Source organism: Marmota flaviventris, chromosome 20 (assembly GCF_047511675.1).
Source record: "Marmota flaviventris isolate mMarFla1 chromosome 20, mMarFla1.hap1, whole genome shotgun sequence".
Classification (NCBI taxonomy): Eukaryota; Metazoa; Chordata; class Mammalia; order Rodentia; family Sciuridae; genus Marmota; species Marmota flaviventris.
This window is the reverse complement of record NC_092517.1, coordinates 19588954-19601790: the sequence shown is the minus strand read 5'-3', so window position 1 is coordinate 19601790 and position 12837 is coordinate 19588954. Positions and strand designations below refer to the sequence as shown.

General features: G+C 43.2%; 1 protein-coding gene across 1 annotated transcript in view; it reads left to right on the top strand.

The window, feature by feature from the left end:
• The first annotated feature begins 2034 nt into the window (after positions 1-2034).
• Cfap92 (cilia and flagella associated protein 92 (putative)) overlaps positions 2035-12837 on the top strand; it is a 39657-nt gene continuing 28854 nt past the window's right edge. Inside the window, exons 1-6 of the mRNA XM_071605969.1 lie at positions 2035-2296; positions 2958-3148; positions 3348-3569; positions 5993-6134; positions 7338-7425; positions 7935-8065. Coding sequence (XP_071462070.1) covers positions 2035-2296; positions 2958-3148; positions 3348-3569; positions 5993-6134; positions 7338-7425; positions 7935-8065 — 1036 coding nt within the window. The remainder of the gene's footprint in view (positions 2297-2957; positions 3149-3347; positions 3570-5992; positions 6135-7337; positions 7426-7934; positions 8066-12837) is intronic.

The window sequence follows — 12837 nt, the reverse complement described above, 5'->3', positions numbered from 1 at the left end:
TGTGCATTGTTCAAAGTCTAGAAAAATGCTATCAGGCAAAGGAATCCACCATCCTGTCACCAAGAGGGGACCCTGGTTCTTTTGGGCAGTATGTATTTCCAGACTTTTTGCATTCATGAGTGTTTGAAGGGGACGATTCTACAGGATGTCAATTGTACCTCAGTGAAGTTGACATAAAAAGCACAGATCCCTTTGCACATGAACCAAGCATTAAAATAAACAGCTTTGCCATCGTTAACTTTTCTCCATAGTTCATCGAGTTACCCGGGTGTGTCTGTCCCAAGAAGTGGTTTCCTTTCCTTTCCTCCTCCTCCTCCTCCTCCTCTTCCTCCTCCTCCTTTCTTTTTTTCCAACTGGGGATTTAACCAGGGGCACTCAACCCCCCTAAGCCACATCCCCAGCCCTCTTTTTTTTTTTTTGAATTTTATTTAGAGACAGGGTCTCACTGAGTTGCTTAGGGTCTTTTTGCTGAGGCTGGCCTCCCACTTGCGATCCTCCTGCCTCAGCCTCCGGAGGTGCTGGTATTACAGATATGGGCCAGAATCTAATTTCTGATATTTGTTCTGGGGGATTCTTAGGCACATCTAGGGAAGAAATAGGCTCAGCTCATGGCAGCCAGGAAAAGGAATGAGAGAGAGGGACAGACAGACAGAGACAGACAGAGCCACACCACCGGGGAGGGTACTTCTCCAGTGACCTACTTCCTTTAACTAGGCAGACCCCACCCCCAGTAATGCATTTAGCCTTCAATGGATTAATCCATGGATAAGGTCAATGCCCTTGTGAACTAGTCATTGCTTAAAAGCCCCATTTTTGAACCTTGCTGCATGGGGGTACCATGCTTCCAACACACAAGTTTTGGGGGGACATTCTAGACCCAAACCCTAAGAGCTCCAACATTGCCCAGAGTGTTAGCTCCCTGTCTGTATAGCAGGGCATGGTGGTGCCCCCCTGTAGTTCCAGCAGCTCGGGAGGCTGAGGCAGGAGGATCGAGTGTTCAAAGCCAGCCTCAGCCAAAGCGAGGCCCTAAGCAGTTCAGGGAGACCCTGTCTCTAAATAAAATACAAAATAGGGCTGGGGAGGGGGCTCAGGGGTTCAGTGCCCCTGAGATCAATCCCTGGTACCCCCCTCCAAAAAAAAAAAAAGAAAAGAAAAAGAAAAACATCAGGCGCATAATAAGTGCTTATGCCCAGAGTAGGAGCTCCTTAAAGACTGAACGGATGAAAGCACAACTGGTCTAGGAACTCCAACGCACCAGTTTGACAGACTTTGATTGGGCGCCGAGGCCCCGCCCCTAGCCCCGCCCCTAGCCTCAAGTGCCCGCCCGTCTCCTAGCAACGGCCAAACAAAGCCAAAGGGCCAGGGCCTGCGGGACTCGCAGCTGCTGCGCCCGCCTGCGGGGCTTTTCGCTGCTGTCAAGTCCCCGGGGCAACTGAGGCCAAGGGCTGAGCCGAGGGGCTGCCACTCCGCGCACAGGTACCCCGCGTCTTGGAGGACCCCGGTCCCTATGTGTCTCCTCACTCCAGATGTCCCAGTCCGGCCTCCCAGCTCGGCCTCCCTGCCTGCCTCCAACAGTCCCCGGGATTGTGTCTCCATAGATTTTCTTTTTTTGGGGGGGACCAGATATTGAACCGGGGGGGGGGGGGGGGGCTCACCCACTGGGCCCCGTCCCCAGCCCTTTCTATTTTTTTATTTAGAGACAGGGTCTCCCTGAGTTGTTTAGGGCTTCACTCAGTGGCTGAGGCTGGCCTCCCACTTGCGGTCCTCCTGCCTCAGCCTCCCCAGCCTGAGATGACAGGCATGAGCCACCGCCTGTGCTCGGCTACCTCTATAGATCTTGAACTTGTCCCCTCAGGCCAGCATCCAATGCCCATTCAATGTCTGGCATTGGGTAGGGTGAGGGGACAGCTCTGCAGGAGAAGAGGGGAAGGAGAGAAGGGGCGGGGCTTCCCCAAGGAGGCGGGGCTTCCCTCCTGCAGGCAGAGGGTGACTGCACCTTTCTTCTCCCCCAGCCGGGACAGCCAGCCCAGCATCATGTCGCTGAACGCCTGGGAGTGGGAGGATGAGGACGCGGCCATCATCGACCCCCTGACTTCTCTACACAGCTTTTTCCAGACCACCAACGACTGTGTGGTGGAGGATTACCTGGGGACCAGGGTGGAGGAGTACAACTATGACGGTCGCTACGGCACCCTTGGCTCCTTGGAAGAAGAGCACGTCAGCCCCTTTGAGCCTGACGTCCCCCAGGTGGTCCCCTGCAAATTTATTATCTCTCTGGCATTCCCGGTGAATTTTGGTAGGTGGTCAAGCAGAATTCCAATTCATTTTGCAAAAAAAAAAAAAAGTGGGTTGTGCTACTGAGAAGCAGGTGATGTGCTCCCAGTCAGTCTGCATTTTTTTTATGGATGCCCGTGGGGCACGCCTGCCATCCCAGCAGCTCTGGAGGCTGAGGCTGGAGGATCAAAAGTTGGAGGCCAGCCTCAGCAATGTAGCAACTTAGCATAAGTTTTTTTTTTTTTGGGGGGGGGGGCAAGGATTGAACCCAAGGGTGCTTAACCCCTGAGCCCCGTCCCCAGCCTTTTTTATATTTTATTTAGAGACAAAATCTCACTGAGTTGCTTAGGGCCTTGCTAAGTTGCTGAGGCTGGCCTCCATCTTGAGATCCTCCTGACTCAGCCTCCCAAGTCATAGGATGACAGGCAGATGCCACCTGTGGCCCCAGTGTTCCTTTCAAGGTCACATTCCAATGACCTAAGTTCCTCCCATGAGGCTCTCTACCTCTTTAACCATTCTAGAACATTCCAGCAGCCCGCACAGGCTGGTGATCAAAGTTTCAATGCAGGGCCCCTGGGAGGCACTTCCCATAGCACTTGGCTCCAGGGGGCTGTGGCGAGAGGCCTGCTTTTCCCCCCACGTGGTGAAAACAAAGCTCATTCATTCAACTTAACCCCTTCTAGGAATTAAAGGAAAATATCTAAACATTCTGGAAAAATTCAAGAAACACCCCAAACTAGACAATCACATCGCAAAGCTTCGTCGTTTCTACCACATTGAGTATTTCCTCCTGCCAGATGACGAGGAACCTAAGATCGTGGACATGGTGATATTTCCCGGAATGGCCAAGGTGTTCCTGGACTCCGGAGTAAAGGTGTGTGCGCATGCGTCCTGGCAAGTAGAATACTATGCACTGCGGCAAAATGTGTTCCAGAGACTCGCGGGGTGAGCATCACCTGGGGCTTGCTAGGAATTCAGGGTCCCAGGCCACCCAGCCCTGCTGACAACCTGCAATCACATGACTTTCTCTTAAGAGAGATATATATATATCTCCTTTTTTTTTTTAAATACAGACTATTAAGCCATGGCTTGAAGGTGGCAAATTATGGGTGTCTTGGAGCCAAAGTTTTAACGTCAATGTGACGAAGGAACTGCTAAAGAAAATCAATTTCCATAAAATAACCTTGAGGCTCTGGGACACCAAGGACAAGATTTCAAAGAAAGTCAGGTATTACCAATTAAAGGCTGCCAGTTATTTGGAAGAAGCAGGATCTTTCGGTAAGTCAGGCATTTCAGTGTTAACTCTTGAGATGTTTCTGGAAGCTTGGGATTTCTCCCTATGGTTTGAGTAACCCTCATTCAAAACCTTGAAATATAAAATGTTTCAAGATTTGTAACTTTTGCCTGGAGCAGCTTGGGAGGCTGAGGCAGGAGGATCGCAAGGTGGAGGCCAGCCTCAGCAAATTAGCCCTACGCAACTTAGCGAGACCCTGTCTCTAAATAAAATATAAAAAAGAGGCTGGGGATGGGGCTCCGGAGTTAAGCGCCCCTGGGTTCAATTCCTGGTAAAAAAGAAAAGAAAAAAAAAAAAAAAAAGAAAACGTGTGTAAGAGAATCATTATTATTTTTTACTTGCAGACAAATATAATTCTCCCCATTTTACAGTGAGCAAAGTAAGATCATCACTTTTGTTTTAATGGTAGAATTGGAACCAACGGTGCATACTGGGAAGCCGGCTTTCACCCACTTTCTGGCCTATCTTCTCAAGGGGACATGTTCTGCCACTGGGGACTTGGGCCTCTCGTTTTTAATCTTTTCTTGGCACTGTTGACATTCTGGTCCAGGCAAAATCCTGCTTGTAGTGCATTTCCTGGGCATGGTATGGTGTTTAGTAGCATCTGGGGTCTTTTTACACTAGCCGTCAGCAATAGCATCTCACAGTGACCCTTGAAAACATTTTAGACGTTTCTAGATGTCCCCAGGAGGCCAACACTGCCCCCTAGTGGAGATTCACTAAACTACCTTTTTTTGGGGGGGGGGGCGGGTACCCAGGATTGAACCCAGGGGTGCTTAACTCCTGAGCCCCCTCCCCATCCCTTTTTATATTTTATTTAGAGACAGGGTCTTGCTGAGTTGCTTAGGGTCTTGCTCAGTTGCTGAGGCTGGCCTCCAACTTGCCATCCTCCTGCCTCAGCCTCCCCAGCCATTGGGAATGACAGGTGTGTTCCAACACAGGGCTCTTTTCCCATATTTTTATCGGTGCATTGTAATTATGTTTTCTTTTTCTTTTTTTTTTGGTGGTGCTGGGGCTTGAACCCAGGACCTTGTGCATGCAAGGCAAGCTCTCTGCCAACCGAGCTCTATCCCCAGCCCCATAATTATGTATAATGATGGGATTTGCTATTACATATTCACACACAGTGTCTTTTGGCCAATATCGTTCCCCTCTCCCTGCCCTTCTCTCCCTCCGTCTGGTTCCTCTACTGTACTGGTCTCATGACACCCCCCCCAACCTTTTTGATTTTCCTCGGTAGCTCCCACACATAAAAGAAAACATATGACCCTCAATTTTCTGAGTTTGTCTTGCTTTGATTAACATAATGTTCGCAAGTTCCACCCATTTTCCTGCAAATGCCATAATTTCATTTTTTCTGTATGGCTGAATAAAAATATCATTATGCCCAGCCACAGTGGCACACTCCTGTCATCCCAGAGGCTCAGGAGGCTGAGGCAGGAGGATGGCAAGTTGGAGGCCAGCCTCAGCAACTTAGCGAGGCCCTGAGCAACTCAGGGAGACCCTGTCTCTAAATAAAATATAAAAAAGGGGATGTGGCTGGGGCTCAGTGGTTGAGCACCCCTGGGTTCAATCCCTGGTACCAAAAACAACAATAATAATAAAATGATAAATAATAATAAAATGATAATAAATAATAAAATAAAATAATAATAAGATAAAAACCCCACTCCATAGTGTATAGATACTGATACCACATTTTCTCTATCCATTCATCTGTTGATGGACACCTAGGCTGGTTCCATCCATGGTTGGGCTATTGTGATTTGTGTTTTTCCCACTAATAAAGGCTGTGCATATTAACTTCGTAAAAACAACTTAGCAACAGAGTATCAAAAGGAGAAAAAAGAAATCAGTATCGCATGATGTCTCTCCAGAGGTGATCATTGTTAATAGTTTCCTGTGGGGTCTGGAGTACCTGTGGCTCCAAATCCTGCCTTTGGTCCCAGGATTCCCGATATACACTCTTTGTTTCTTGGGAGTGAAGGAATACTTTAAGAAGTCTGTTTCAAATTACAAAGAAAAGAGGCAATTTATTCAGCAGGGTAATTCATGAGCCAGAACTTGTTAGCATAGTGGTCTATAATTTTTGTTTTGTTTTTTTTTTTTGGGGGGGGTACTAGGAATTGAACCTGGGAGACACTTAACCATTGAGCCCCATCCCCAGCCCTTTGTATATTTTATTTAGAGACAGGGTCTCACTGAGTAGCTGGGGACCTCAGCTAAGTTGCAGAGGCTGGCCTCCAACTTGCCATCCTTCTGCCTCAGCCTCCCCAGCTTCTGGGATGACAGCCCTGTGCTCGGCCTCATCTATCTTACCTATTGCTTCATGTCCATCTTGAGTCAAGCGATGGTCAGGTAGAGGGTCTGCAGGAGGTGCCTCTAACCGACTGAGTCCACGATCCTTTCTCCCGCATTCTAGAGGAAGTGAGACGTTTGGTTTTAGATCAGAGAAGACAGTGCGATCTGAGCCACGAGAAAGCCAGCATCAACAAAGAGGAGTGGGATGAGGAGCGTCTCTTAGGAAAACCGGAAAAAGCAGAGAAACAATCAAAACTTTTTCCAGGTGAGTAGCAGTACCTTTGTGGAAAAGCTGTGAGGGAGATTGTAGTGGGGGGGGATAACCGTCGATGGAGCCGCTGGGCCGTAAACGTGCACTGCAATCCCTCCCGTGTAGCGGCAGGTAAAGGTGCACTGCAGTCCCTCCCATGTAGCGGCAGCTTCCCACAGTGTGATCCATCCTGCAAGGCCCTGCCCTGCGCTCTTGCTCCCTCCATCAATTTTATTGTTGGTTCTTTTTCTTTAATTTTCATCTGTTGTATGACTTGCAAGAAACGTTGCTGACCCTAGAAGTGATAGAAGTGGATTTATAAAGAAAATTCGGCAGATACAGAAAATTAGTTAAAAAGGAAAAATAATCATTCCACCACCTATGGCCATCTGTGTAACATTTTTCTCAGCATAGGAAAACAAACTTCTTTGTGTTTTTTTTTTCTTTAATTTTAAAAATTTGTTCCTTATAGCTCTCCATGACAGAGTGCATTTTGACATATCATGTATATGGGGGTGTAACTTCCCATTCTGGTGGTTGGACCTGCTGTGGAGTATCCCTGGGCAAGCCCTCTACCACTGAGCTAAAACCCCAGACCCTAGATGAATATGAAAGCAAATTTCTCATCTATAAGATGAGGATGCATGTCATATTACTATATTCTGAGATCACTAATATGTTACCACATGTACTTTCCTTAAAAATTTCCCTAAACATCTTACTATTCCCTCTGCTAATAGGAATGAAAATTGCTTAATATTCCCAATAGATTTTTTTTTTTTGCATCTGAAGAGTGCCCAGGTCTAAACAGTACCAAAGTGGACAATTTAATATGTAATACATTTTCTTCTTTTTTCTCTGTGATGGCCTCCATTTGTCCAAATAATTAGAATGAGTCTCATCCACATATTCATTATCCATGCGCTTGGTAATGACTAACAAACCTTTTTTTGAAAAATATTTTTAAGTTGTCAATGGACTTTTATTTTATTTACTTATACATGGTGCTGAGAATTGAACCCAGTGCCTCACACATGCTAGGCAAGTGCTCTACCACTGAGCCACCACCCCAGCCCCCAAATTTCTTTTTTGGGGTGCTTACCACATACCTGGCCTTCTGCCTCAAGGCCAGCATTACAGAAATGTGTAAGGGGGTCCCTGTTTCTTACTGAATCAGCATGGAATAAGAACTTTGGTGACATTTGCTAATATTATTAGGTTCTCACCAAGCAGAACCTGAAATCATTTCCAAGAACAATGAGGACTATGAAAAGTCACTCAAAATGGATGATGTTTCTTCAATTCGGTAAGGATGGTATCCTGTTATTTTGTGGGTGGGGTGGGAAGAGAGCCCCTCTTGGATGAGACCTGTTACAACTCAGGGCAAGTTTTCTCTTTAATTTAGTAATTGTGGTTAAGTTGGAACTAGTGCAACCCAGGCAAAATTAAAGAACAAGAAAGAAAGAAAAGCTTGTGTTTATATGCACATGTGCCTCAAGCATGGTGGTCTCTGCATGCAGTCCTCAAAATGGTCACCTTCTGAGGTGCAATTTTTTTTGGGGGGGGAGATACTAGAGATTGAACTCAGGGGTACTTGACCACTGAGCCACATCCCTTATCCTTTTTTTGTATTTATTTAGAGACAGGGTCTCACTAAGTTACTTAGGGCCTCGCTTTTTCTGAGGCTGGTTTTGAATTCATGATCCTCCTGCCTCAGACTCCCAAGCCTCTGGGATTACAGGCATGTGCCCCCACATCCATCTGATGTTTTTTTTTAATCTTCATTATTTTTTTTTCTCTTTGTGGAATTTCTAGACGAAGCACTTCAAGAACACCAGTTGTTCCTCTGGCCGGGGCAACAATGTTGGAGATTAAGGAATTTATTGAGAAAAAATCATTAAACAGCTTAACAGACATGTTAGAAAAACAAAGATCTCAAAGTAAGAGTGAGATTTTGAAATTTTATAATTCGACTGCAAATTATAAAATATGTCAAATTTATAATGTTTGAATAGGATTCTTTGATATCTTACCGAAAGTTAGACACTATGCTATATGTATTTTCAATGTATTCATCCAATCCCTACCATCCACCAATCTGTCCATCCACCTATTTATTATTCTATCTAAGGTCCATCCACCTATCCATTATTCTATCTATCCATCCATCCATCTACCTACAAAACCATCCATCCATCCATCCATCCATCCATCCATCTTTGTATCCATCTATACATCCATCCATGCATCTAACCATCTATCTTTCCATCCAAACATCAATCGATTCTACCACCCATCCATACATCCACTCATCTACCTATCCATCCATCCATTTATCCATCCAACCATTCACCTATCTATCCAACCATCCACCTATTTATCCATCCATCTATCCATCCATCCATCAGTCCACCTATACATTATTCCATCTATCATTCCATCCATCCATTAATCTATCATTCCACTCATTTATCCATCTATCCACCTATGCATTCATCCATACATCCATACATCTTCTATCCATCTGTCTATCCATCTATACATACATCTGTGATTATAATCATCCATCTCTCCATCCATCCAACTATCCATCTATCCATTAATCTATCCTACCATCCATCCATCCATTCATCCATCTTCCCATTCATCTATCCATCTACCCATCTATTCATCATCCATCCATCTATCCATCTCCATACATCTATCCATCCACCCATCTCTCTACCTATTCATCCACCTATCCATTTATTTATCTACCTATTCATTCATCCATCCATTCAACTGTCAATCCATTCATCTGTCCATCCATCCATCCATCTATCCATCTATCTGTCAATCTATCCATCCATTTATCCATCTATCAAACCATCCATCTATCTATCCATCCATCCATCCATCTATCCATCCATCTGTCTAACCATCCACCTATCTACCCATCCATTCAAACATGTATATATCCATCTATCTATTCATGAACCCATCCACCCATCATTCTGTCTATCCATATATCCATCTATCTATTCATCTACTTCTTTCCTTCCTTCCATCCATTCATCCATCCATCCATCCATCCACCCACCCATCCATCCATCTACCTCTCCATCCATCCATCTATCTACCCATTCTTCTATTTAACCATTGATCCATACATCCATCTATCCATCCATCCATCTATTCATCTATCTATCTATCCATTCATCATCTATCATTTATTCATTTATTAACCCATGCATCCATCAATTCATAAATCAATATAACCATTCATCTATTCATCCATTCATCCATCCATTCATCAATCCATTCATCTATATATCCATCCATCCATCAATTCATCTGTTTATATACCTGTTCATCTATCTATCCTTCATCCACCCATCCATCTTCATCAGTCCATCCATCCATTTATACATTGATCTATCCATTTGTTCTTCAATCCACCTCAATCCATCTATCCATCCATCCATCTATCCATCCACCATCCATTCACTGACCCATCCATCGATCCATCCACCCATCTGTCTATCCATCCATTCATCCATCTATCCTTCCATCACACCAAACATATATATCCATCCATCAATTTATCTATCCATTGATTCAACTAATTATCCATCATCCATCATCCCATCCATCCATCTATCCATTAATCCATCTATCCATCTGTTTATTTATCCATCCATCCATTCATTTATCCATCCATCCATCCATCCATCCATCCATCCATCTATCCAGCCATCCACATATCCATCCATCCTCCTTTCTTTCCATCCTTCTATCCATACAGCATCTATTTACCCATCTATCCCTCAATTTATCAGTCACTTCATTGATCCATCTATCTATCCACACATCTAACCAATTATCCATCCATCCATCAATCCACCCCTCCTTCCATCCCTCCATCCATCTATCTATCCATCAATCAGCCTATCTATTTATCTATCCATCAATCTTTATATCCATCCATTTATCTATCCATGTATCTATCTATCCATCCATACAATAATCTAACCACCCATCCAAATATTCATCTACCTATCTATTCATCCATCCATCCAACCAACCATCTATCCATCTATCATTCCATACATCCATCTATCCATCCATTTATCAATTTACCCATCTATCTATCTATCCATCCATCCATCTATTTATTTACCTCTTTATCCATTATCTATAATCCCATCCATCTATCTATCAATCCATCTCTTTATCTATCCATCCATCCAAACAACTATCATCCATCAATCCATTTGTCTATCTATACAACCATCTACCCATCCATTTATCGATCTGTCTATCCATCCATCTATCCATCCATATATCTATCTATCCATCCATCCATCAGTCTGTGTATATATGCATGCATCCATCCATTCATTCATCCATCTATCCATTCATCCATTCATCTATCATTCCATCTGTCCATCATCTATCCATCTATCTATCTATCCAACCATCTAACTATCCATCTATCTTTCCATTCATCCATCCATTATTTCATGCATCCATCAATCCACTCTTCTATTTATGCATCCATCCTTCTATCCATTCATGCACCAAACTATCTATCTATTCATTCATCCATCTCTCTATCCATCCATCTATCCATTCATTAATCTATACATCCATTCATCTTATCTATTAATCCATTCATCTATTAATACATCTATCTATCTACCCATTCAACCATCCATTCATCCATGTCTCAATCCATCTGTCTATCTTCCATCCATCTATTCATCCAACTCTTTATTTCTTCAACCATCCATCCATCTGTCTATCCATATTCCATACATCATTTCCACCCATCTATCTATTCCTCTGTCCATCTATCCATCTATTTATCCATCTATTCATCCATTAATCCATACATCCATCAGTCTGTCCATCTATCCATCCATCTATCTATCCATCCATCCAACCAATTATCCATTGATCCATCTGTCTATCTATCCATCAATCCATCTATTTATCTATCCATCGATCTCTCTATCCATCCATCTATCTATCCATCCATCCATCCATCTATCCATGTATCTATCTATCCATTCATACATCTATCAATCCATCTGTCTGTCTCTCCATTCACTCATCCATCATTTCATCTATCCATCTGTCTATACATTCATCCATCTGTCCATCTATACTTCTATTCATCCACCTATCCATCTACTCTTCCTTCCATCCATCTATATATCCATCAATTCACTCATCCATCCATCTTTCTATCATTCCCTCCTATTTATCCATGTATCTATTTATCATCTATCAATCTATCTGTATATCATCCCATCAATCTATCTGTATATCATCCCATCAATCTATCTGTATATCATCCCATCAATCTATCCATCCACCCATGCAATCATGTATCCTTCCATCCATTCTACCATCTACCCATTTATCCATCCATCATTCCCTCCATTTATCCATCTATCCATCCATCCAACCATCTACCTATTTATGCATCTGTCTATGTATCTATCCATCCATCCATTACTCCATCTATCTATCTATCTATCTATCCATCAATCCATTCTTCTCTCTGCATCCATCCATCTATCCATTGATGCATCTGTCTATCCATCCCTCTCTACATCCATCCATCCATTTTTCATCCATTCATCTGTCCATATGTCAACCCATCTGTCTATCCTTCTATCCATTCATCCATCTGTCTGTCCATATACCCAAACAATTATCCATCCATCCATTCATCAATCTATCCATGCACCGAACTATCCATCCATCTGTCTATGCCTCCATCCATGCCTCCATCCATCCATCCATCCAACCATCTAGCTATCCAACCCATCTATCTATCTATCCACTGATCCATTACTACATTCATCCATTAATCCATTCTTCTATCTCTGCATCTATCCATCCATCCATCCATCCATCCATCTATTAATCTGTCTATCATTCCCTCCATTCCTTCATCCATTTTTCCATCCATCCATCCATCTATCCATCCATCAATTCATCCTTCTATCTACCTCTGCATTCATCTATCCATCCATCTACTACCCATCCAGCCAGCCAACCATTCATCAATCATCTGACTATTTATCTATCCATTGATTTCTCTATCTATACATCTATTTATCTATCTATCCATCCATCTATCAACCCATCTGTCTATGCTTCCATCCATCCATCTATTCATCTATCCAAACAATATCCATCCATCATTTCATCCACCCATCTATCAATCCATTCATCTATCCATCCATCCAACCACTTATCTATTCATTCATTTATCCATCCATCCATCCAACCAACCAATTATTCATCTATCCATCATTCCATCCATTCATCTATCCATCAATCCATTCGTCTATCCATCCATCCAATTATTCATCCATTCATCATTCTATTCACCAATCCATCAATACATGCATTTATCCATCATCTATCTATTCATTCATCAATGTATCTATTCATTCATACATGCATTTATCAACCCATAAGTCCATCTATCCATAAATCTATCCATCCACCCATTTATCCTTCTATGAATCCATCTGTCTATCCCTCCATTCATTCATCGATCCATCTATCTATCCATCTACCCATACAGCCATCTATTTGACTATCTATCCATCCATTCATCAATCTATCCATCTATCTTCCATCTACACATCCATTAATCCACCCATCTATTTATCCATCATATATCTCTGTCTATCCATCAATCCATTCATCTAACTAT